The sequence below is a fragment of the Mustela putorius genome, unplaced genomic scaffold (genome assembly GCF_011764305.1).
Source record: "Mustela putorius furo isolate JIRA1106 unplaced genomic scaffold, ASM1176430v1.1 tig00000127_pilon_pilon_pilon, whole genome shotgun sequence".
In the NCBI taxonomy this organism is placed as follows: domain Eukaryota; kingdom Metazoa; phylum Chordata; class Mammalia; order Carnivora; family Mustelidae; genus Mustela; species Mustela putorius.
In genome coordinates this window covers 14,883,230-14,908,905 of record NW_025421288.1, presented here as the reverse complement: position 1 = coordinate 14,908,905, position 25,676 = coordinate 14,883,230, and the positions used below count along the sequence as shown (strand labels likewise).

General features: G+C 55.2%; 1 protein-coding gene across 5 annotated transcripts in view; it reads right to left on the bottom strand.

Moving 5' to 3' along the window:
* The window catches only part of NAP1L4 (nucleosome assembly protein 1 like 4), a 43,037-nt gene extending 17,653 nt beyond the window's left edge, over nt 1–25,384 (bottom strand). For 3 of the 5 annotated variants that reach the window (XM_045066437.1, XM_045066427.1, XM_045066432.1), the window contains exons 1-10: nt 25,241–25,384; nt 18,508–18,585; nt 12,872–12,926; nt 9,247–9,277; nt 8,350–8,408; nt 5,658–5,757; nt 3,191–3,332; nt 2,881–2,967; nt 1,023–1,154; nt 319–390 (exon numbers count right to left, since the gene is read on the bottom strand). In XM_045066437.1, coding sequence (XP_044922372.1) covers nt 319–390; nt 1,023–1,154; nt 2,881–2,967; nt 3,191–3,332; nt 5,658–5,757; nt 8,350–8,408; nt 9,247–9,277; nt 12,872–12,926; nt 18,508–18,585; nt 25,241–25,360 — 876 coding nt within the window. In that variant the 5' untranslated portion in view covers nt 25,361–25,384. Of the gene's footprint in view, nt 1–318; nt 391–1,022; nt 1,155–2,880; nt 2,968–3,190; nt 3,333–5,657; nt 5,758–8,349; nt 8,409–9,246; nt 9,278–11,935; nt 12,002–12,871; nt 12,927–18,507; nt 18,587–25,240 lie in introns of those variants that run through there. The other 2 variants (XM_045066439.1, XM_013059950.2) reach the window with 2 other exon arrangements.
* Between the last annotated feature and the right edge of the window lie 292 nt (nt 25,385–25,676).

Here is a 25,676-nt window from a genome sequence, read left to right as displayed (position 1 = left end):
CACAGAACAAACCAGCCAAGAGCAGCACCTGGCGTGGCAGACACCACGGTCAAGGAGTCCCGTGCTATGTGGACTCCTTCACCTGCCACAGGCAGCCCATGGCCCGAGCTACCTGCCACGATGTGCAGCACTGCTGGGCAGGACCAAGGAAGGCCACGTGAGAACGTTCTAGTTGTTGGTGAGCGTCCTGCTCAGGACCAGCCTGCCACCCTGCAAGTGTGCAGCCAGGTGTGCATCGCCTGCCACGTCTCCGAGCCCCTTGCCCTCAGAGCCTGACCTGTTTGATGCCAGCCAGGAGCTCCGTCCATTGGCACTCACCATAGGCTGCCCAGGGTCTGAAAACTTCACTTTGATATCCTGCAGGTGCTTCAAGATCGGTTCATCATACTCCTGATTAACAAGACAAAAAAAGAATTTCTAATGGGCTTTTCCCGAACAACACACATGTCCCCCCAGGGGCTCACTAGTGCACGCAGGCGTCAACAGGAAGTCACACACATCTGTGCAACGACCAGCGGTCAGCAACAGGGTGCCACTTCTCTCTGGTCCGGAGCACTGGGAGTCATCCAGGCCAGGCAGGGAGGGCAAGAGCCCGACTTGTTTCCACTGCCACCTGCCGTCACTGCGTACAGGATCAACCAGGCCTGCTGGGCCTCATGTCTCAGAAGAAACATCTCGGTCAGCTTCGGACCCTGCTGGCCAATTTTCTGGTCTCCTGCCCTCACACCTTCCCACCTGTCCATTCACAGGAAGGTGAGGAAGGCTTTCTGTGGTAAGGTGGCAGACCCAGGTAAGAACGTGAGACCACGCCAAGTCGTGGCTCAGCCGCAGAGGGGCAGGCTTCCCAGCAGCACGACAGCGAGACCCCCAGCTCAGGAGACTGAGACCACTCAGGTGAGCTGCCGGTCACACGAAGTGCCTTTCAACCCACCGTGAACAACCGCTCAACTCTTGGTTAAGTGGTTCATAAGTAAACAGTTACTAAGGCTAAAAGCTCTCTGTTAAGGTGGAAATTTGCTTACCTGGACTAACTCACTTAGCATATCTACATTTCTAAAGATGGTGAACCAGAACTCTGGAATTCCTTTGGGGTTTGGCTCCTCTGCTGTTGCTGCTTCTTTTTCTGCTATGACTACTTTATTTTTCATGTCTCCCTAAAAAAAGTAAAGATGCCAAACAGAACACTTAGCACAAAACAACACATTTACATTAAATGGCTTAACACAGAGTATACATTTCGGAATCCTGCACAAATGTCAAAAACCGTGTACTCGGGGGGCACCTGGGTGGCTCAGTGGGTTAAGCCTCTGCCTGGCGCTCAGGTCATGATCTCAGGGTCCTGGGATCAAACCCCACATCGGACTCTCCACTCGGCGGGGTGCCTGCTTCCCACCCAGGTCCGCCTGCCTCTCTGCCTGCTTGTGATCTGTCAAATAAATAAAATCTTTAAACAAGAAAAACAAAAAAACAAAACTGTGTTCTCACACCTGCAAGACCTCCGCACACGTTCCACTTTAAATGTTCCTAGGCAGTCAGAGCACTCCCTTCAGAGGTGATTCTGTGACATGATTTTAGAAGACGGTACAATGTCATCCACCACAGGGAAGGTATCAAGTGCCACTCTAGGAGATGCCTGTCCCGGGACAACCAGCCACCCAGTGCTGGCCAGAATCCAGTGCCCTGGCGACAAGGAGCGCTGAGCACTGTGTCCGTCCGACAGAGAGGAGGCGGCTACAGGCATCCAGGAAGGAACTGCTCGCCAACATCGGGGAGGTGACTGGACAGGCTACACGTGACGTGCAGAGGTGGCTTTTCTAACCTCAGGGCTCCGGGAACGGGCAGGCCCAGGGAGCTCGGGCACGGCACTCACTGGATCCACGGCGCACGCAGCCGCTCCGTCGTGGGGCCGTCTCATGTAAGAGCGACCGTAAGGGGCTTCAGAGAGTAACAGAGGCTGAGGTTTCTTTCTTTCTTTTCCTTTTTTTTTAAAAGATTTTATTTATTTATCAGAGAGGGAGAGGGAGTGAGCACAGGCAGACAGGATGGCAGGCAGAGGCAGAGGGAGAAGCAGGCACCCTGCGGAGCAAGGAGCCCGATGTGGGACTCGATCCCAGGACGCTGGGATCATGACCTGAGCCGAAGGCAGCGGCTCAACCCACTGAGCCGCGCAGGCGCCCCGAGGCTGATGTTTCTTGAGCAACAAGGAAACGATGCACAACTAGGCTCACCCACAGCCACAGCCTCAACTAGGCCAGCTTCTGCAGGACGTTTGAAAGATCAAAGCATACGGTCACTACAACCAACACACACTGCCAAAAAATGCCTAAAAAGGAGCCCCGATGGATAGAAAAGGACAAAAGCTGCTTGTCTTCCCAACAAACTCTGGCGGACCAAGTTACCCTGCAGTCTTCCCCCGGCTCCGGAACGGGGCCAAAGGCTGTGAGGCAAGGAAGAGCTCCGAAGCCCAAGGGGCTGGGGGCACCGCGGCTACTTGGGTCACCGCCCCGGTCCTGGAGGGCGGCGGCCCAGACCCCCACCAAGCCCTCCGCACAACCCTGACCCCGCAGGGACTGCCGACACAGGGACCCTCCCCTTGTGGGACTTCGCTTTTGTCTCGATCGAAGACTCTGCCGACTTTCTCACTCGGACTCCTCTGATCCCACATCCCACCGTCCTGCGGCATGGAGCTGTTTAGACACTGGAGCAGCGGGAGCCTGGCCGGGTCACGGAATTACCGGATACCGGACCCGCCGGCCGCTCCGCGGTCCGATCAGGAAGAAAGCGCAGCGGCCCGTCGTCAGGGGCGCCGTCCTCGGGGACGCCGAGACGGACTTCCTACTCCCAGCGCTGCAGCTGCCCGGCTCGCTCGCGAACACTCACCGCCAACTTATCCTCCTCTTCGTTGTCACTGTGCCACTCTGACTCGGCGTCCGTCGGCTCCACGTCCCCGGTGATGAACTCCCTTCTCTGAGTAAGAACGAGACGGTCTTAGAGTCAGGGTGGGTTAGTCAGAAACTCGAGGTCAGCTTGTACATCACATCTGTGAAAAGCCCGTGAAAACCGACGCTCTTATAATGTAAGATTCTAAGTCTGGGGCTTGAAGGAGAACCGTTCGGGATCCTCTGCCCCGCAACGTGGGGCCCTAAGAGAAGGATGTGCCGGCGCGGGCAGCGCAGAGGGAGCGTCCCACCTTGTCGAAGAGGGGCTGGTACAGGGCGGCGTACTTCCTCTCCAGGTCGTGCACCTCCTCGTAGAACTTGGCTTCGATGTGGGCGCAGCGCACCTGCAGCTGCTTCAGCGCGTTGATCCTCCTCCGGACGGCCTTCGGCAGGCTGCAAGAACCAGGGAAAAGGAAATCACCCTCCTGCCTGCGAAAGAAGGCAGCACGCCTGTCCGTCGTCCCCTTAAGATAACTCAGGCTAACAGAGAACTCACATCCTCACTCGCAGAAATGAGCCCCTAAACAGTGTTAGAAAGATGAACATCCCAGTAGAAGGGGTTGGGGGGCCCGGCGCTGACAGAGAATCCACAAAAGAAGCAGAACAAATCATCAAGCATGGGAAGAAAGTTCAATCCCACAAAATGTCCAGACGCCTGGGTGGCTCAGTTGGTTAAGTGGCTGCCTTCGGCTCAGGTCATGATCCCAGCGTCCTGGGATCGAGTCCCACATCGGGCTCCTTGCTCAGCAGGGAGCCTGCTTCTGTCTGCGCACGCTCTCTCTCTCTCTCTCTGACAAATAAATAAATGAAATCTTTAAAAGAACTGCTGTCTGTTCCTTACCAAAATGGCAATTAAAAAAACCTCCTGGGTTTGATGAGCCCAAGAAGCCCTCTAACAGCCCCATCCACCTTAAAGACAAAGCAGAACCTCAATGTTCCTTGGGTCCGGCAACTCTCCTTCCAGGAACTTATGCTAACACTCGTGTGCTGCTGTGTCCCCTGAGGCATTACTTGTACAAGTGGACAACTGAGAACAATGACACGTTGAACAGGAGCAGGCCACAGCCTGTCCAGAGTTGTGTTTCCAGAGGATATTCAGCACCGGGTGAAGGGTTCATGTTGCTACACTAAGGGGAAAATCAGACACAACACAGACAAGTAAGTGGGGTCTGTTCCCTTCCATGGTCGGGTAACTTTGAGATTCTTTGCCTTTTGATACTTCTCGACGTTCTTTTCTTTTTTTTTTTTTTTTAAAAGATTTATTTATTTAAGAAAATTTTAAAACATTTTATTTATTTATTTAACAAAGAAAAAGAGATCACAAGTAGGCAGAGAGGCAGGGGGTGGGGGAAACAGGCCCCCCCACTGAGCAGAGAGCCCGATGCAGGGTTCGATCCCAGGACCCTGAGATTGTGACCTGAACTGAGAGCAAAAGCTTAACCCACTGAGCCACCCAGGCGCCCTCTATTTACTTTAGAGAGAGAGAAAAAGAGAGAGAGAGAGGAGCAGAGGGAGAGGGACAAGCAGACTCCATGCTGAGCAGAGCCGGACACGGGGCTCAATCTTACAATCCTGAAACTGGGACCTGAGCCGAAATCAAGAGTCGGATGATCAGCTCAGGCACCCCAGTACTTTTCTATAGTCTAGAAACATTTCCGTCTGTATGCATTACTTTTATACATCAGAAGAAACATACCGCCTTTTAACCCATCAAAACTCTATGTTTAGCCTGAAGCCCTCGGTCACCATCTAGAACAAAGAGATCTCTGGGCCTCATCACAGACCCATACAGCCCTCCTGGGCAGTGTCCACCTGGGCTGAGTCCTCAAGGTGGGACTAGCAGTAGCCTGAGTACTCTACCCTTCCTCTGACAACACGCAGAGTCCTAGCTGCTCCGACATGCAGCACTGTTCAGAATAAACACTGGAACAGCCTTACATCAAAGGACCCTGCCACCCTACCCAGAGCCACCTCAGGGTAAAGGTCCTTTACCAAGAGCCCTAAACTACTGTCCTATCTCTAGGACTACCGCTGGCAGGAGAACAAGGAGGAAGCACACTGAGGACCTAATGAAATGGGAAACACACAGAAACACCACTATTTCTCTTCTGCATTAATCATACAATTACGATTTTCTTTTATCTTTCCTCGTCTTCCTAACAGAGTAAAAACAACAAACGATTTTAAGCAAACTGGACCCTGATATCCTACATCCAACTGTCCCCCAATCAGTTACAATAACTCTACACCGTCCCCCCAACAGGCACGTACCATGTAGTACGTCTAACACGGGACTAGTCCTAGTCCATGAAACCTCGCTCCCAGCCCCGGCATTCCCTCGGTGTGAAAGCCACCCCACTCACCCGGAGTCTAGCCAGCAAACTAGAGAGCCCATGATCACCTTCAACTCTCCCACTCCCTCACAGTACCATGACGTCGGCCTGCGGAGAGTCAGCTGGAAGCCAGCACCCTGCCACCCTGAGCCGGGCCCAAAAGCCCTGTGGCTAGCTAACTCCCCCCGCTGTAGCCCCCCACCACAGGCCTGCATCTCTGCCACCTGCCGAGCCCAGACGCTCCTCTTTGGAACCCAGTGCCTGCTTCTCAGCACCCAAAATCTGCTCAACGCGGATCGTGTATTCCTATTCCAAGGAACCAGGAAATCGGTCTTTTTGCTTTTGCTTCTTGAGTTGTACCGAGTCGCAGGCACGTCATACTCACGTCTCGATGTAACTGGAAGGAGTGTGGGAGACACTGTCAAGCCGCTCCTGTAGAGCTGCCAGAACTTGAGGATTCTGCATCACCTGATCAGTGAGCTTTTCTATTAAGAGGTAAAAACAAGGCCAGAATATTTAAGACACGCCCAACACAGAACAGCCAAGGGGACAAAACCATCAGCACGGACCTCCCCAGCTTTGACTGTTCACTTTAACTTCTAAATATAGCAAGTGGCTTCTTAAAAACATGTTTTGAAAATACTAAAAATTTATTTTACTTTTTTCTGGATGGGGGAAGGGGAAGGGAAGGAGAGAATCTCAAGCTGACACCCTGCCTAGCACAGAGCCTGAGGGTTTGATCATGTGACCCTGAAATCATGACGTGAGCTGAAATAAAGAGTCGGACACTTAGCTGACTGAGCCCTCCAGGCGCCCCTTCAAAAGTACTCTAAAGGCATTACCTTTAGAGTACCCCATTATCCAGTACCCAGCTGGGCGGGCAGTCAGAAATGCACTGAAGGGCACCCAGGGAGTAAGCTCTGGTTCTTGCTTCAGCTGTTTAAGCCGCATACCTCCCAAAGATGCCATCACCTCCCAGTTCAGGGGCCTATCTCCTGCCACCTCCCTTCTCTTCCCCAGACCTAAGGGGGCCCAGAAGCCAAGGACAGGGAGAAGGCAACGATGTCTTCTGAGGGACAGAAGTGCTTACTGGTGGCCCAGCTCACGTCCCAGGAGGTCCTACATGCACTGGCTCCTGGTGCACCGGAAGTGCAAGTTCTGGCCTCCACCTTGAACTACACTGCCCTTCTGCCCAAACCACCCCCTCCACACCGCACTCCCTCACTACCCCCTCCCCAAATCACTGGCCTCCTCCCCTACACTGTGCTGGTGGCCCACACACATCACGGTTTCCCAACGAACGAACAAGACACTGAAGGGGAAGGGAGGTCTTTTCCTCCACCGTAACCAACAGTGGCGCGACACAGCAACGGCCCATGGCAGAGATGCTCAGTGTTTGCTGAACTGACGCCTGCTCGTTCCCACTGGCCAGGAACCCTAATTTAGCACCCTCCCCTAACTCCAAAGGTGCCTGGGAGCTCTCCCCACCTTTCTGTACTGAAGTCACATGGGCAAGCAAAGGATACCAAGCAGGCAAGCCAATTCCAACATGTTAGTTATACAGCGCGGCTACCAGGAAGCACTGGGTGGTTTCACCTATGCAGTTCTGTACGCATACAACTGGGCATGCGTACAATCCGTAAATACCACACCACAGACACGCGTCTTCTCTAGCTCCTGCCACTGAAAGGCCTAGAAACAGTGAACACCTAGCATCTATATCCTGGTTTTTATACATCTCCCCCCTACTGAAAGGAACAGGGCCCCTTGCAGAAATGGTATACTCCAGGTCCAGAGCAAGAGTTCAAGGAAAAATGGAGCATGAGAAAGCTACGAGGTGCTCAAAGCTCAAGAGGACAAGGCAAAAGGTCACAGAAGCCAGTCTGAAGAGACCTGCACTGCCACGTGGGACCATTTGCACACCAAAAAGAGTACTGATGGCACTGATGAAACCCTGGAGGAGGAAGGATCTAGAACACTGAAGTAGGGGCTGGGAGAGGGAAAGGCCGTCTCCGACAGCTCTAATACGCAGTCGGACTGCCATACTTAGAAAAGTGCCCCGTGCAAACACCAACGTCATTCCTGATTCCACAAGGATCATTAGTATGTCTCGGGGAGAACAGGATGTCCACAGGATGACCGACGGGTCACTTACTGAAGAGACCCTCACAAGGGGAAGGCTGCCAGACACAACCTTCCCCAAGTCCTCAATCTCGGGATCCCTGGCCACGACCCCAGCGTGCTCCCCGGCAGCAGGTCACTATGCGGCAGTCTGAATCTAATGCGAAGAAAACCACCCGACCAATCCAGAGCCTGGCCGTTCTCCAAGACAGCCGGCCTGCACAGTCTGCCACTGTGTCACCGCAGGGAAGGGTACACAGGCAGGAGAACAGCTCTAGAATAAGGGACACAGAACTAGATTCGGGACACCACCGCTGGCTGGGGGCTACAGCTAAAAAGCAGCAGCCGAGAATGGCAGGGCAACAGTAACACAACTCTGTGTTCACACAACTACCGTGTTGTGTAAATGCTGCATTTCTTGGTTGGGGTCACAGCGTTGGGGTTAGAGGCATTCCTCCTAGTTTCTAGGAAATTTACACGAAACTGTTTTAGGAGAAAAAAGTCAAGATACCCCCAACTTGCTTTCAAACAGTTTAAAGGGGAAAAGGGTACAGATCTAATAGATTTTTAAGAAGGCGAAAAAAGCACACATCTATGAACTGAGGGACAAAACGACATGGAGTCTGGGTTTGCTCCAGGAGGATCGGGGAAGAACAATGGACACATGGAAGCGATCGGCCCCCGGCTGAGCCACGCGGGCCCTGCGCGGCAGCGGGCCCAGGGAGGCCCGCCGTGCTGGCTAGCCTACTTCTGGAGAGCCCGAAGCTCCTGCCATGGAAGGTTTTACGGGAAGTACTGTTCACGTGAACGACTCCGACTTCCCCAAACCCCCGAAGCCCAGCGATGCTTCATGTGGATGACTTGGCTAGTCGCGAGCACGAGCTCAAGAGCGGAGGCCACCCGACTCTGCGCGCGGACTCTCCCGCGGGGCCCTTCCCCACGGGCCGTGAACTGACCTGTGTGACTTGCATTTTTAGCAGCCTCCAAGGCGTCTGAAGGAACACCGTCTGAAAAACTAAGACCGTACGATACGTATTAGCTATCAAGACGTTCCAAAGAGTTCAAGGGCATTTTCCTTGTGCAACACATTAAGAGGCAGCTCTACAACAACTTCACACGTGGACAGAACTACAGACACACGGGTGTATCTATGAGGTATGTTTTGGTTATTAAAAACAAAATAAAACAAAAACCACCTACCACTGAACGCACCCCACCGCCACCCCGATGCGCCCCAAAGTTCTCATTTCCAACCCTGGCCAAAGCTGCTTAGTTTTTACTTCTAGTTTCTACCCCCAAAACTCTGCTCCCCACCCTCAAACCGAACCCACTAGCCGACCAACACGCAAGCTACACTGTGGTCGGCGGCCAACGGGATCGAAGGGCTACCTTACCGAGTTTTCAGGACACAGTGCCCACGGTGGCTCTGTAAGCTCACCACAGAAAGTCTACCAACAATGAGACGTCGTGAAAACAGGTGCATCAGTTTTCCAAGACGCCTGGACATGGCTTCCCTCACCAAAATTACACCACGTCAAATACTACGCAGCACCAAATGCGGCTTTCAGGACGAGCCACGAAACAAAATCTCTCTCTCACTCAACCCCCCAGAGGCCAATGATGTGAGGGCGGTGTCCAGCCACTGTCGGCCAGCAGCGTGGTCACTTCCCACGAAAGCGTTCTCGGTATCGATGCTTGAGACACTTCCCCTGTGCGAAGCCCCTTCCTTCATGGGCTCAAACACAGCGGGGGAGGGAAGCCGTCCCGCCAGAGCTTCTGTGGCATTTCCTCATGGGTGTCTAGGCTCATGCTCTTCAACTTAAGTCCCAATTAGCAAGTTCATTTTGGCTTACCTGTTATCTGCCATCTGAGTGTTTTGATCTCCTACAAATTAAGAGAGTTATAACAATTAACATTGCCAAATATTCACAATGAACTTTCTAGGGTGCTTGTAGCAGTCACTGGCTGTCTATGGGGGATGAGGATCCACTAGGAGGAGCAGGAGGGAACTTTCTGGGGTGACGGACTGTCTAGATCTTAAACTGGCTGCTGGGTTTCTTGGGTATATACACGGTAGATACACTTGTCAAGTTCATCAAATCTTACACTTAGATCTATGCATTTCAGTGCACGCATATTTTGCTCAATAGAAACAAAGGAACAAACTCTCTTTTTGGTGCTAAAATGACCAGAGTTCAAAGGAATACTAATCAGTTCTAATTTGCCTTCTCTAATAAGCTTCACCAACAGGGACATATGTTTACGCTAGGAGGCCAATGATCCCAGAACTCTTCAAAGCATTTACTAGTGCTTCTATTACCTTTCACACTTGAAGTCACAATTATCACTACTATTATTATTATTTTTTAATTTAAGACTTATCTGACAGAGAGTGAGAAACCGCACAAGCAGGGGGAACAGCAGAGGGAGAGGGAGAAGTAGGCTCCTCACTGAGCAGGGAGCCCGACGCGGGGTTTGATCCCAGGACCCTGGGACCATGACCTCAGCTGAACGACTGAGTCTCCCCAGCGCCGTTATTATTTTTCTGAAGCAGGCTCCACACGCCGGGGGCGGGGGGTAGTTCAGCACGGAGCTTGAACTCATGACCTCGAGATTAAGACCTGAGCTGAGACCAAGAACTGGACGCTTGACCAGTGGAGCCATGCAGAAGCCCCAGGATTTCAAAGGTCCCTGGTTTTGTGTGTTCTCTTACTCCCACACTGGAGATGGCAGTGCTATGTACGAACATGTGACACTCGGTACGACGACCCCACGTTTACAAGACACACACAAGACTCTCCAAATTAGATGGTCTCTTACCTATAAACATTAAAGTGAAATCATGGATATTTACTCCTTCAAGAGAACTCGTGATTAGTGAAGTCTCAAAACCCTGACGAACGTGACACCAGTCGGGAGGTGGTGACGCTCCCGCCTCTCACACGTAGAGCACACGCGTCCCAGTGGCATCCCGGCGGTGTCCCGAGCGCTGGCCCGGGCTCACGTTCTCACGTCCCCGAGCAGGACTTGAGCTCTCCACCACAACGGGGAACAACGAAACCCCCACGTCTAAGGAGAGCAGCTCCAACTGGAATTTACGGTCTGCACCTGTTCCGTTTCCCACTCAACTGCATTTTTCTTTGGCTATTTTGGTTTTTGCTGATAAGCCCAGAAGGCGCACAATAGCGATACGAACGTTCCGTGAGAGGTGGCCGCCCGCCCGCCCCCACACGTGCCAATGGTCAGTGAGGGCTCTGAAGACTCCTAGTGCTACCCAGCACCTGCGGCTGAGTCCCAAGTCCCCCCAACAGAACCCGGAATCCTGGGCCCTTCTAGGCATCTCCCTCAACAGTGACCCCAGCTCCCGCTCCTCTGAGGTTCTCCGACGGCGTCCGGCCACAGCCACAGTAGCCCCACGCTCCCCTTCTGCTGGCCCCCACGCACCACAGGACAAGTACCAGGCAGGGAAGACTTCAAGAAAAGAGCCAACGACAGCAGCCTCAGAGCTGCCGTCCTGGCCTCCTGGTTGCCGGCTGCTGAGCCCCGCTGGCTCCCCCTGACCACGCACCTCTGCAGCTCAGGCGGCCCAGGGAACTGATCCATCACTCACGCGGCGGGAGGACCACAGCAGCAGGCCTTCTGGGTGAGAGCACAGGCGGATTCCAGAACCTCCTGCCGACCCGACCCACGTGCCCCATGGAACAGACGCAGGCAGCAGGGCCTGGCGGCCAGACACACACTGGCGGCCGGCATGAGCCTGCTCGGCACAAGCCGCCGTCCCGGCTGGTTCAGCGACAGGCTCCGGTCTTTCCCCACATCGGCAGCACCCAGGCAAGCCACCCCCAAACCTAACACCTCTTCTACTAGCAAGGGCCCCGTGGGACAGGTGCTTTCCCACATCTTCTACCCAGCGACAACCCTGCCAGGGAGGCAACGTCCCGTGTGTGTGGCAGAGGACACAGAGGCCGGTCAAGGCAGCACGCCCATCCCAAGGTCATCTGGCTGCTAGGATGTGGACCCGGGTTTCTATCACCTATGACAAAGGACATAGACCCAGGCAAGCTTGATGGCCGGCGAGAGAGCTGACTTGGGAAAAGCACAGAACTGGCGTCAGGAGCTGTGGGCGAGTCAGCTGAAGGGCCAGGGCAGGCGGCTTTTCTGCACGGGAGGGGGCGATCCGGCCAGGAGCCATGTGGCAAGTGTGACAGCTGCAGGGCAGGAAGAGGCTCACGGCGGTCACTCCCTGGCTGGAGGCCGCTTCCATCTGCTGTCGGTCAAGCGCCCAAGGGCCGGCGGCCAGACAGTCCTCTAGCTCGCTGTTCCGTATCAGATTCTCCACTTCCAAGCCTTCGGTTCCGTTTTAGATTCAAGTCCTCCAGATGTCCCCTCTGACCCACATCTTTCACAGAAGGCCCTGGGGGGCTGGTTTGGTCAGAGGGGCCCGCAGCTGTGAGTGGATGGCGGCCCCCGAACTGAAGGGACATCCTCATCAGATGTCTGTCCCTCACAGGAGGGGATCGGCGAGAGGGGATCGGGCCTCACCTGAACAGCCGACAGTCGAGAAATGGGGGAAGCCAGTCACGTGTCTCCCACTCGAGCCTCAGAAATCTTGGGAGGGAAAACAACCCTTAGTTTATGCCTGCGTCTTGGAGGGTTATACCCACGGTCGAAGGTTCACTTACGGCTACTGGCTGCAAACCCCCTCGACAGCTTCCGCAGCCGCCCGTATTTAGTAAGACTGACGCGCCCCAGGTCCCGGGAGCCCGGCTTACGTCAGTTCAGGGTCTGATGTTACCGTTTCTTACTTTTCATTCTTGCATCATTTCCTACAATTTGTTAATACAAAAACGGCGCTCCTGCCCTCCCCGCTGTGGAGGGTGAAGGCACGGGACTGTGGTTTTGAAGCCCACTACGGAGACTCTCCAGCTTGGCTGGTCACCCAGAAGCTCTAACGGGAGCAGTGAGAAGCTCTAACGGGAGCAGTGACAGCCGTACCACAGCCACAGGTTCCGAGCTGACTTTACAAGTTCTGCGGCCCAACCCACAAGGGAACAAGGCTCAGGCAGATCCTTATCTATGGGGGGTACTCGTGGGCATGCACCCAAAGTGCTATCCGTCCCTGTTACCAGGTGCTCTTTTAAGACAGCGGGAGAAAACCCCAGAATGGACTCAGGGGTGCCAGGAGGGTTTCCTGGTTTCAGCAGCAGGAGTCAGGGCAGCAACTTCACAGCATCCTTCCCAGGGGGCGCAGAAAGTGTTTTGTGGGGCACCTGGGTGGCTCAGTGGGTTAAGCCTCTGCCTTCCGCTCAGGTTGTGATCCCGGGTCCTGGGATTGAGCCCTGCATTGGGATCTCTGCTCAGCAGGGAGCCTGCTTCCCTCTCTCTCTCTCTCTGCCTGCCTCTTTGCCTACTTGGGATCTATCTCTCTCTGTCAAATAAATAAATAAAATCTTAAAAAAAAAAAAAAAAAAGAAGTACCTAGTGTTTTGTAAAGATGGGAGGCCAGGTAGACCCCTTTTCCCAGTTCTTCCCCCTGGAATGAAAAAGACGGCCTCACGATCAAAGCACAGTCATTTCCACCCAACGTGCAGGAAGGGGGCTTTCAGCACCATGGAAATGGTTATAGGAATGTCTTAAATTTCAATATATTTGGACTAACAAGGGAGTCTGGTGGTTGTGGGTGAGGTTCTAATGGAGATCTGGGGCTCTTCCCAGAAGAAAGCATGTTGAATTCATTTCCACCCCTGGCTAGATTTTTGAGCAACTGCTCAGGAGGCGCCACTGAAAGGAAGCACCTCGGCTTCCCGGTCCCAGTACCCTACACAGAGCTACGGTAACGGAGACCTTGTCGTCGCTTCGATCCCCGTGCGGAGCGTACTATCCTGAGTCCTGCACCGCTGTCGTCATACACGCTTCCTGGGAGGCAGCCCTGACGTCTGCTCATCCTGTCACAGTCTGCGTAACACAGAGAAAGGCCGTGGGCAGACGCATGGACTTGAGTGCACGCATTCCTCTACGGGGAAGAGCACCCAACGGAATGCTGGGACGTCTGGTACCCCCCTACCAGAAGAACGTGTACGGCGTCCTAGGCACGAGGGGAAGGCCGTCATCTCCAGCAGAAAGCTTCTGCCATCCTTCCAGAGGTAACGGCCAGGGCACCAGTCCGGGCTTATTGTGACTGCTCGCTCCAGGGCAAACCCAGCGATGCGCAGGGTCGGTATACTCAAAACGGGTTTGTGGACTGGGAACAAAGGAGTGCGTTACAGGCAAACCAAGGAGTGGCAAGGAGACTAGCAAAGGGACAATTACAACTTCAGACAGCAGGACTCAGCGGTCGGGCAATGCAGAGTTCCACGAAGCGGGAGGTGCTACAGGACTGACCCCAGTATCCTGGGGAGGCTGACTGCTTCCAATGTCATGGACTTCAGTCCTTGAACATTTTTAGCTTTCAGCTACCAGCTTGGATGTAGGTCCTCCCAGGTTTTGGGGCCTTTTCAGCTGGCACACATGAATCCAGGAGTCTGTCTCCTGGAACCTGGTGGCACTGAGCTTCCTCGGTAACAGCTGGCAGGCAGCCTCGCAGTGAGGCTGGAGTGCATCTTCATGGACATGCCTTCTCCAGCAGATGAGCGCGCCCGGCTGCGAGGTGTGATGTCCAACGTCTCCTGTCTCTCAGGACTTGCTGTGGAAAGACTGTCCTACACTACCACGGCGTGATTACTCTCGATGGATTTAATTAGACCCTTGCAATACTCCAGTCTGTCCCCGTTTTCTAGCTGTGGGTCCAAGGAAGCAGGAGCGGGGTGCGCTGCCGTCCTGTCATTTCTTCCGAGGAGAGAGTCTGTGACACTGAGTGGAGCAGAGTAAGGGTTTCAAGGAAGCAGCAGCGGTTCTTGGGGCCAAGCTGTTTAGAGGGTTTCAACTAACTTAGCAAACTGGATCTTCACAGTTCTCTGTGTACGGGGGCCAGTCCTGAAGTCCGAGGCTACTGCGCAGAAACATGCAGAACTGGCCACATAGCCCGCACTCGTCTAACGCTCACTGGTCCAGGGATGTGGGTCTCCTGATCACCACGGTACTCCCCCAGTGGGAAAAGTCCTACCTCAAAGGACTTTAAGGAAGAGGCAGTGACCTTTCTACATGGAAACGCTCCAGTGCAATGTGAGAATATGCAAATTACTGCTAGAGCATATTTACATCCAGAGATGAGGCAAATGTATGAAATTCACCTGCCAGGCCCCGAACGGTCCTGGAGTGGTGCCAACACTTCCTGGGCTGCACTCAGGTCGGCGGAACAACCAGGCGGTCCTTTGTGGCCTTGCTGGCGTTTTCCCACCAATACTAACCCGTAAAGTTATCATTCCTCGGGGGTCCAATGGTTTAATTCAGGCACAGTGGCCCATAAGGAAAGCTTTAGAACTTCTGGAAGGACCAGCATCTTACTGGGTACAAAGCAGAGTCCCTCTTCTTTGCGGGACCAACAGCCTTCAGATCTCCAACTCTGCTTCTCTCTTTCACGGGTCAGCTCTGCTCTTCCCTGGTCATTCCTCGGTCCTCGCCACAGGAGCCGTCTTCTGGGCTGTGACGGAAGTTTGGTCAACGGATTTCTTAGGGCAGCATTTCTTACGGGGGCACTGGCGAGGTAGATTCCTTTGGCTTCCTCTAACTTGCAACAGTTAGAGCTGCTGGGGGCAACCACTAGATTTTGGGCACAGAAGCCATTCTTAATTTCACCTCCACGAGAACTGAGGAAGCCCTGTTGTTTCCGCTAAGATTCTAAGATCAGGGGCCATTCCAAAGGCATAAGGACAATCAGGAGCAGCATTTCCTCTCTTGCTTTCACCTAAAAGGCACGCTCAAGTGAGGGCATCGATTTCAGCTGGTTTGAGCTGAAGCAGCCAAAGGTAAGAGTCCAGCCTCAATAACCTCCAAACTGTTATCACATACCCAGCACAAAACTCACACTTGCACAGTTCAGGTAAGAGTCCCCGTCAACCAGGAAATATCATTGTGCGTCACAGGGGTTTCTTAGAGGGTCAACAGGTGATGTGCGGAAGATGGTCGTGGGGAGTTCCATCAGCGGAAGAGGGAAGAAGGGCGGCAGGGCTGAGTCCACTCCCGTGAACAAGAGTGATGGGGTGGGGGTCAGTAAGAGGGCTTGACAGGAGGAAAGAGCTTGCTGAAAGGTACTGGGTGTGGCGTGACTTCAAGAGAGCCTCACCAGCCCTGACACCGTCAAGAGGGTTCAGGAAGACCTCCTAACCCTTTAGTGGCCTCGACTAAGGGTGGTGGCAAGCAGAGTTCTAAGGCAGGGGGATGTAACCTCACGCAGTGGACCTAACTGTTGGCCAGAGTAACCTAGGGGTCTGTGATAGCCCCATGTTTTGGGATAAGTTATCTGAGGGCACCTACTTCCTTCTCATCTACAAAAGGGAAAACGTAGCTGATAATCCGAGTGTCTGAGGATAGGTGGACTTACTACCGTCCTTCAAAGTCTTGAAGGAGAAGATATATTGGTCATCCCAAACAACGGGGTCCGGTTTGGTGTTCTTTTGTATGGCACAAAGGGGCTCAGCTATTAAGAGGTTTGGAATCCAACTGTGACCCAAGCCAAGAAAACCCTGTAATTCACATTTGACCTTGGGGTACAGAAAGTTTAAAATGCCCCCAAGTCTTTCAGGATCCTGAAGTCTTTCAGGAAGTATCCCCATTCTGAGATTAAGTTATCCTAAATCTTGAACCAGAGGTTTGAACAAATGGCAATTTTTTGTGCCTGTTAAAGACTAAGATTTTTAACAGGTGAGCAGGTCTTTTGGATCGCAGCCTTGGGAAGGCAAGCAGAGAGTGAAATCCGTGACGTATCTGTGCTGAGTTGAGCCTCTGGACGAGAGCCCGTCGTTTAAGTCAGCTGCTGTGCTCTGTGTGGAGAAGAACTCTCAGTAAACCCTCGAGGCAGGATTATCCGCGAACAGTCTTCTTCCCAGGTAAAGGCCAAAGGGCCATTATCATTCTATATATACCACTGTCAAAAGGAATACTAAAAAAATGGACTGCGTAACTTAACTACAGTTTAGAAAGAGAAAAAAAAGACACCTCCTACAGCAGGGCTGGAAACCAACAGTGCGTACGGATTAGACACAACAGGGTGGGGGAATTACAGTGCTTACTGCCTTTATGTGCCCGACCCAGCTCCATTCCTGGGCACAGAATTTTCATGGGTAAAACAGGGATATTTCCAGGACTATACAAAGGATGATGAGTCCTTACTGTCTTCTAGGCCTGATGCCCTGGTCAGGCCTCTTTAGGACTTACAGGGTACTGATTTATTCTTGGGAGAGATTCTGAAGGGTCGATCTAGATATTAATGGGAGGAACACTGTGGATTTGCCTTGCTCTGTGGAGGATTTTGTCCCAGGAATGGGGGTACCAGGTTTAACAGTGGGGACGAGCCCCAAGTTTGGTCTACTTTGGTTTGCAGAGTGCAATAAAGGGGCCGGAACGCTCCTAAGTACTAGACTTGAACTCAAGCACCATTTCCCCTTTGGGAAAGGAAAAAAGACATGCAATGTATTTCCCCGGGACAGCTCAGCCTAGCCAGACGTACAGGCACCAGACCACTGAAGAGCAGTGACTGGTTGTCTCGCACAGACCCCAGCTTAAAGGCCATGGGCTGAGAGACAGGGCGATGCTGTGGTCTGTCCAAGCCCCACGAGCGGCACACGCACCACTCTGAGGGAGGGACAGTGTGATCTGGCACTGGGCACTAACAGAACAGTTCAAGTGTTAACTGAAATGGTGAGAAAATTCATCCCCAAACTGAAGTAGTCACCCCATTCTAAGTAATTCCCCGCCCCCCCAAGGCTGGGAAATGGGCTTCGTGGGCCCTTGGGGTCCCATCACCGGGGAGGGTTTGGCCACTGCCTCGTGGGGGGTTTGCAACTGCTTGGACTTCAATTTCCAGTGGGAAGACTGTCTGCACTAAGGGCAGGGTCGTGCAGGACACCACCAGGGTGGACTCGACACCTACGGGAAACCTGGAATTTTCCTTGAAAACAACTTAAGAGTCATGGATAGCCACGTAACATTCACAGACAGATTCAGCAGGCTTCTGGGTGTGTGGGGGAATCTTATTCTAGTCCATGGGCTTGGGGAAAGCCCTAGGGACCACTTCATGTGGCCCTTTGGCTATGCTGCAAGCTTGGTCACGTAAAAGGGCTGGTGGCTAGTATGACTGAAACCCTAGGCTGTTTTCATCCAGCACCGGGCCTGACCTTCTCCAACAAGCACGCGAACTGACAGAGATCAGAGACCAGGCTCGTAAGTCGGGGTTACAATACTGAATTCCTCCACCCTCTATGAGGACCCTCGGTTACCCTGGGGAGGTCCTTAATTATAGCCCTAAGCTCAGCTTTTGTCCATGGGGCACAAGCACTTTGGGGTGGTTCAGCAGCATCCTCAGAAGATCTAGTTCTGAAAGGGAAGGTTTTAACGGGTCCAAGCTGATGAGGTTTCAGGGACAGGAAAGAAAGGACGATCGGACAGAGGGGGGCGAGGAGGCCAAGAGGAATACGGAAGGAGGCGGGGCCGTGCGGGGAGGAGGGAACCTCGGCTAGCACCAAGAAAGAGGCCTCTGACACTTTATTTTTATCCATCTTTACTTGTTTATTTGCTTCAGTCAGTTTGGAAACAGTATTTTGTAAGGAGGCAACTTTAGAATCCTGAACACTTTTAGAAACCTCCAGATACGAATGAAAGTAACTATTCCACTTGAATTCTTAAATTTTGTAGCCATGGTCTTCTAACTCAGTTGGGAGAAAGAAAAGTCTCAAGAGACGAAAGGTTCCCCATAATGGCCATCAGAGCCCTCAGTTACCCTTCTCAGTGAGACTGAGACACACAGGCAAAAACAGGCATACAGAACTGGCCAGGGTTCGTCCACGAGGGGCACCCTTAGAACATCGAGATGACTGGTTAAGAAAAAAGGGACTGACAAATCCTGAATAAAGTCTGAGGTTCACCCAAAAGAAGGGAGAGCTTGATTAACGGAGACTCCCCAAACTGACAGTTACGGCAACTCATGGAAGCAAAGAGCACAAGGGCTCAAATGTGGGTACCTCGTTCGGTTCTGGGGGTCGTCGCTCCTCAGGGGCTGGCTCCTTCAGATCCCACTCCTGACACCATGTACTAGTAACCTGAAAGAGAAGAGGTAAACTGAGGCAAGGCTGAGTTACCAGACGTTGAGCTTCTGCAGGAACAGCAGAGGACCTGTGATTCAGGACACGCAAAATGCAGGGAGCTACACAACTACTAAAGGTTTAGGGCAGACCGCTTTTGTGGGAAGGCTAAAAAAGGGGAAAATCCAGCAAAAATGTCACCCAGTGAGTTCACTGGCTCAAAAGATAAGGAGATCCTCGGCGGACGCTCACTAATCGTACAAGAAGTTCTACCGTCTATAAATCAAGGATCTGTGGGAAATCAGTCTCGGTCGTATTTCTGAAAGCGTGTGCATGAGTCTCCATTTCACTTCCTTTGGTTCCAGTTTAGAGTACCATCCTTGCACATTTCAGATCCAGACCCTCCTGACCTTTCCCTACCACCACCAACCACTTCACTTCCCGCGGCCGCTTCCACCAACTTAACTCAAGATGCCTGCTGCTGTCCTTGGGGAAAAATGACCACCGACAGCCCGGTCAGCGTCAGGACCCTGCAGTGCAGCGCCGTTCCCGAGAGCGCCGCTGGCGAGGAAAATGCGAAGTAACAATGCTCCTCCTCAGCTGAGCGCTGTGCGGTCCCAGGGCCCGGAGCAGCGTCTGGGACCAGAGATGTTGAGTGAACGCACGCCCCACTGCGGGACACAGGCCAGAGAGCTTCACCTTCCGGAAAAATGACGCCACTTCAAAGTAACAGACTCCGTTCACATAATGATCCACTTTATGTCCAACTACGTGAAGCCATGTGCTATTGAACACTATTTCTGGTGACACGATGACAAAGCAGCTCAGTAGACCCGACACAGCACCGGCGAAAACAAAGCAAAGTGCTCCATCAAGGACAGCAGGACAAACACGAACACAAGAAGGAGCTGACACGAGCGGAAAGAGGCCGTGTCTGAGGACTGAGCAGCAGCACACGAGGACTCGACACCTAGAACACAGCGGACGGACAGTGACCTGCTTCGGAGGCCCACCCCGCCGTCGCCCAGCTGTGTAACCGGGGTCCGACACCCACAAACTCCACGGGGCCTCCCGAGGGGCTGCTACGAACACACGACGACACGGGCCAGGCGCCCAGAGCACACGGCCCGCTGCAGGCCTCTCCTGGCTTCTATAACTGCGACATGCTGCCTGCTGCTTGGCAGAGACCAGCAAACCCAGGTCCTCTCAACAGTTCTCCCTCCGTACAAGGAAAACCGATCTCGGGTTGGTGACATTACAGATGAGCCAGAGTTCTACTTGTCCATTTTCACGTCCAACAATCCCGACTAGTTCAAATAGAAAGTAACAAGGAACTACCCAATCTGCAGGTTGAGACAGACCACCATCCACGTGTTTTAATGCTGGTATGCTGAAGCCTCAGCTGAAGGTCGGCTTCACCTCGAGGCGATCGTATTAAAATGCGAACAGGTCACCAGGCGAAAGAACATTCAAAAATATAGAAGAATACAGTCGTTCAGGCCCCTCCCAGCACTAACAACTGAGTCTACAATTCTAAACTTGGACTGGCATCCAAACTTCCATGACTGCATGAACGAATGCTTTACTTTTACTTATGTAAGATCCCTCACAACACTATTTATAGATTTTTAACCCAAACAAAAAAATTGTTTCCATGGGGAAAATTTTTAGTCTTTATGGCAAATTAGCCATATATAACTAAATTCCTAATTTTAAAAACAATCTATACAGCACGGGGGTGGCTCAGTTAGTTAAGCATCCAACTCTTGACCTCAGCTCAGGTCATGATCTAAGGTCATGAGTTCAAACCCCGGTTGGGCTGCACACTGGGCATGGAGCCTACTTAAGAAAAAACAAAACTGGGGCACCTGGGTGGCTCAGTGGGTTAAGTGTCTGCCTTCGGTTTGGGTCATGATCCCAGGGTCCTGGGATCGAGCCCCGCATCGGGCTCTCTGCTCAGCGGGGAGCCTGCTTCCCCTTCCCCCTCTGTCTGCCTCTGCCTACTTGTGATCTCTGTCTGTCAAGTAAATAAATAAAATCTTAAAAAAAAAAAAAAAAAAAAAAGCAAGAACCAAACACACAACACTTAGTCTATAGCTACAGTAAGCGTGTAATTTCGAGCTGGGCCATTTCTAAGACACAAAGGAGGAGAAAGCGGGGGATGCAGTCATCCTTCACATAACCGACATTTTCATACATTCTCTGTCTTAAGTCAAAGGTCCTCAATGTCTCTCCATGAAATAACTGAATAACTAAAATTAAATGTAGCCCAATGGCTCTGTAAGACTTCAGAATCTCACTACAGTCTACAATTTTTATTCAGTGAGGATGGTTGGTGTTAATGAACTGTATAGCATAATCACGTGGATCACGTAAAAGTCTGAGGGACGGGGATCCCTATGAACCTAAGAGGGAGTGTGATCAGCCCTGGTGTGAAGGTCCAAGTCCTCCAGGACTGGATCGTGTTTTAGCTTAAGACCACATCAGAAAGGACAAGGGAACCATCTAATCTAAGAAGGTCAGGGTACCTCTTGCAAGAAACCCCTGTGTTTCCACTCAGAAAACCTGGCTAATACATGAAGCCCTGGGACGTTGCAGATCACCTTCGTATGGCCCTGACCGGCAGATTCCTTATCCAGCCTATCATTATGCTCCGGAGCATGAGAAGGTGATGGTGTTGGGTTCAACACGCAAGCAAACGCGTGAAGACATGCCTAAAGTAAACAACCGAGAAACGTCCATAAGTTTCTGCAGTCAGGGAAAGTGTCCTTGCTAACTGTGCTCACACTCTCGGCAAACAGACCGCCCAGCTCCTAAGCTCCTCAAGACAGTCTTTTTTTTTTTTTTTTTTTAAAGATTTTATTTATTTATTTGACAGAGAGAGATCACAAGTAGGCCGAGAGGCAGGCAGAGAGAGAGAGAGAAGCAGGCTCCCTGCTGAGCAGAAAGCCCGATGCGGGACTCGATCCCAGGACCCTGAGATCATGACCCGAGCCGAAGGCAGCGGCTTAACCCACTGAGCCACCCAGGCGCCCCTCAAGACAGTCTTGAAGTTGGATTCAAACTGATTTCAAGTGTATATAATAATTGATAATATATGTGTTTCCTTTTCTTTTGGACATTTGTAAAAAGTTTTGTTTTTTGTTTTTTTTTAAGATTTTATTTATTTGACAAGACAAAGCAAGCGAGGGAAAACCCCCAGCCTGAGTGGGAAAGGAGGGAGACAGCTTCCGGCTGAGCCGGGAGCTGGACGCAGGGCTCGATCCCTGAACCCTGGGATCACGACCCGAGCCAAAGGCCATCGCTTAACGGAGTCGCTTAACAGACGGAGCATCCGTCCGACTCTTGATTCCGGCACACGTCCCGATCTCATGGGTAGTGAGACGGAGCGCCGGGTCAGGAGGCAGCTTGAAGATTCTCTCCCTCTGCCCCCTCCCCGACTTGCATGGCTGCGCACTCTCTCAAATCAATCTTTAAAAACATAATAAAGAAGCGTATGTTTGTTTACAGGTGAACTAAGATAAGCAAATAGTGCGTTACTACAGGCAGGTGTTAAGATACAGGGGATGGTTACTTCTGCATGTGTTTTCCTGTTCCATTACCATTTTTCTAAAGGATGGATCAACAGCGCAAGTCTGTCTCCCACCGAAGAACAAGTCCCACGGGGACAGTGAGCAACCGCCGGAGCCAGGGCAGGACCCAGCGGCCAGACAGTCTGCTGTCACTCGCAGCTGAGGGGTCCCTGCGTGCCCCTGAGCCGCATCAGGGACCCCCCCCCCGCACCCGAGTCTCTCGCGCGGAGCGTCTGAACCCCCGGAGGACGTCAGGCCCGCTTGCAAGCTGGAACGGCCACCAGACAGCAGCAAACCAACCGCCTCTTCAGAAGCTGGCGGACACCAAGCCCTCGGTTCTCCAGAAGAAAATACAAAACTTGGTTCCCTTCCTTGACCAGAGGCTCGGTTTCTCCTCAGGCTGCGGCTCTGGGCGGCTGCAAGTCCAGGTTCGCTCCGCGTCTTCCCCGCAGCTCAGTAGTGCGCGACCAAATGAGGCCGACGGTCGCAAGCTTCCCTCACTCCGGCGTTTCGAAGTCCGGCCGCTCTGTGATCTCCCCTCTTCACCCCACTTACAAACCACAACTGGGGCGCGTGGGGGGCTCCGTCGGTTAAGCGTCACCGTCGGCTCAGGTCATGATCTCGGGGTCCTGAGATGGAGCCCCGCGTGCAGCTCGTGAGCCTCCCCCGGCCCCTCCCGCTCTGTCTAAATAAAAGCTTTTAGAAAAATCGCACCCACCCTAGTCCATATTCCTCCCCCTTTCTTCTCAAGAGCACCTGCCGCAACCTGATCGGTCTCGGTCTCCCGCTACGGACATCTCGGAGGCTGGCTCTTGGCTTTGTTCGCCGCGGCGCCCCGGGACCTGGAACCGCGTGCGGCACAGACGAAGGCTCACGAAGCAAGGGACACACAGACACGCGGCGCCGAGAGCCGGTCCCCGGTCCCCGCGCAGAGCACCGGCGGAAAGTTACTCCTTACCGACCTTCACATGCAAGCGTCTGCGGTGCGCAGTCGACCGCCCCACCACACACCCGATGGAAACCGTCTCATCTCCCGGATGGCACCGGAACGCACGGCTCGCACAGAGGCCGCGAGCCCGGAATGGAAGCACATTTAGTTTCAACGGCCCGGGAGTGCGCTGGCGAGAGGAAACCGAAGGCGACACGGCGAGTGGCCCAGCGGCACCGGCCACCGCGTGCTCTCACCGCTCGCACTACAGAAACACGCCGCTCTCCGCGACCCGGGGACGGACTGCTCGTGAAAGTACAAGTGAACGGCCAAGGGCAGCCGCCGCACCTGCTCTAGAGAGCAGCAGCGGCCACCAGTGCTGTGGCCATCGCACACCTGTGTCACTCAGCCGCTCAACCTCTCCTCACTCCCACTGCCAAGGCTCCGCCGCAGGGTAAGGACACACCCCCCGCGGCCTGGGGACGCGAGTACCTGCCTAGCCAGGAGGGATCACAGTACAGGGAAGGCCGGGAGACGGCCGCGTGCTGCGAGGACCCCTCCCCGTGGCGGAGCGGCCACGCTGCGCGGTCACTACCCTGGTGCCGCGGACGCCCCAACACGCTTCCTGATTCGGGAGCGCCTCGGAGGCAGCAGCTCCAGGTGGAGCCCAGAGGCCTCCCCACGGCCGGCACTCGGCGGCTCCGCCCGCGCCCACAGACACCGGGGCTACTGCTGCCAGCCACAGACAGTCGGGTTTTCTGGCCGAACCCTCGGCAGTACAACCCCAGCTTCTGCAAACAGTCTTGAACCGTCTTAACACTGTGGACAACAAAGAGGAAGCAAGAAAAAACCCCGAAACTAAGCAATCCTAAACCGCGCGCCCCGACGACTCCCGTCCGCAGTCCCCTCGCCCGCAGACGACAGCGCGACCAGCCGCTGCAGCGGGGAAGAGCCCGAGGACGTGAGCCCCGGCCCCGGCTGCTCAGCACCGACACCGACGGCTCCGGCGCCAAGGGGCTGCTGGAGCCCGACCGGCGGGGCGGACGCTGTCCCCAGACGCTGGGTCGGACGCGCAGGGCACCGACCGACACGCCGGCTGCGGTCCTCACCCCTTGCGGGCGGCCTCCCAGGAAACACGGCGGCGCCCCGACCAGCAGAGAGGCGGGCGGGCCGCAGCCCAGGTTCACGCGCCCCGGCCGCCCACACGCTCCGGCGCGGCGAGCCGGCTTCAGCACACGGGGCAGCCCCACGACGGCAGCCACGGCCCGCAGCGCGCAGCCGCGCCGGTCCCCCCGGCCCGCAACGAGCTGGCAGCGCACTCGGCCGACAGGCTCCGCCCCGGCCTCCGCTCCAGCGACCCGCGGACGCCGCGCCGGGACCCCTCACCGCAGCCGCGAAAGCAGGAGCCCCGCCGGCCCGCGCGGCGCCCACCGGCCGCGGAGACCCGCACGCGCCGGCCGCGTCGCCCGCCCGGCCTCCCGCCGCAGCCTCCCGCACCGCGGGCCGGAAGCTCCGCGGACTCCAGTGCGGGACGCACGCCGCGCTCGGGAACGGCCCAGAGACCGGAGCGGGGCGCGCGGGCCGGGCCCGACCCCGCGGAACTCCTTCCGCTCCTCGCGGGCCGGCGCCGGGGCCTCCGAGCGGGGGCCGGGAGGGCGGCGGGCACCGGGGCGCCCCCGCCGCCGCCCGCCCGGGACCCCGACCCCGCCCCGCGGACGCGCGGGTCTCGGGGCCGCCCCACGGCCTCCGCCGGCCGCAGCAGCGGGCGCCGCCGGCGTCTCCGGGCTCAGGACCGCCGCGGGCCGGCCCCGCAGCGCGGCCTCCCGCAGGCACAGCCGGCGCCCCGGAAACAAAGGGCCCGCGGCCGCCGCTCCCCTCGGGGTCAGGGCGCGGGCCGGCCCGACCGCCACGCGGGAACCAAGCGCCTCCTGACCTTCAGGGCCGCCCGGGGCGGGGGGCGGGGCGGGGCGGCGGGTCCCCCGCGGCCGCCCGCTCCCCGCCCGCTCCCCGCGGCCGCCCGCTCCCCGCCCCGGCCTCCCCGCCGCCGCCCCGGCCTCCCCGCCCCTGCGGCCGAGGCCTGCTCCCACGGCGGCCCCGGCGCTCGCGCGCAGCGCCCCGGGGCCCCCGCCGGCCCGGCTCCGGCTCCCCGCCCGCCGGCGCAGCGCCCCGTTACCCGGCCGAGCGCGGCGCGTCCGCTCCTCACGCCTGCTGCGGCTGCGGCACTGGCGGCGGCGGGGGCCTCGCTCGCTCCGGAGGCTGCGCCGCCGTGGCCGCCAACAACACCGCCTCCCATTGGCCGACGCGCCTGGCCCCGCCCTCTACAAGCAAGCCGGGAGGCGGTTGGGCGGACTCGGCGCAAGTCAAATACGCTTCGGCGCCGCCGGAGACAACCAATCAGAGGCCGCGGTAGAAGGGACGTCACGCGGCGGCGCCCGCAGACCCCGGAGCCCCGTGCAAACACGGGCGCGTGACGTCCGGGGCGGCGCGCGCCTGCCTTCCTTCCGCCTCTGTAAGGGGCGGAGCGCGCGGAGGACACGCGGAGGGCACCGGCGGCCGCCCCGCTCACCCCGCCGCCCGCCCTCCCCGGACCCCGGAGCGGTGCCCCCGGC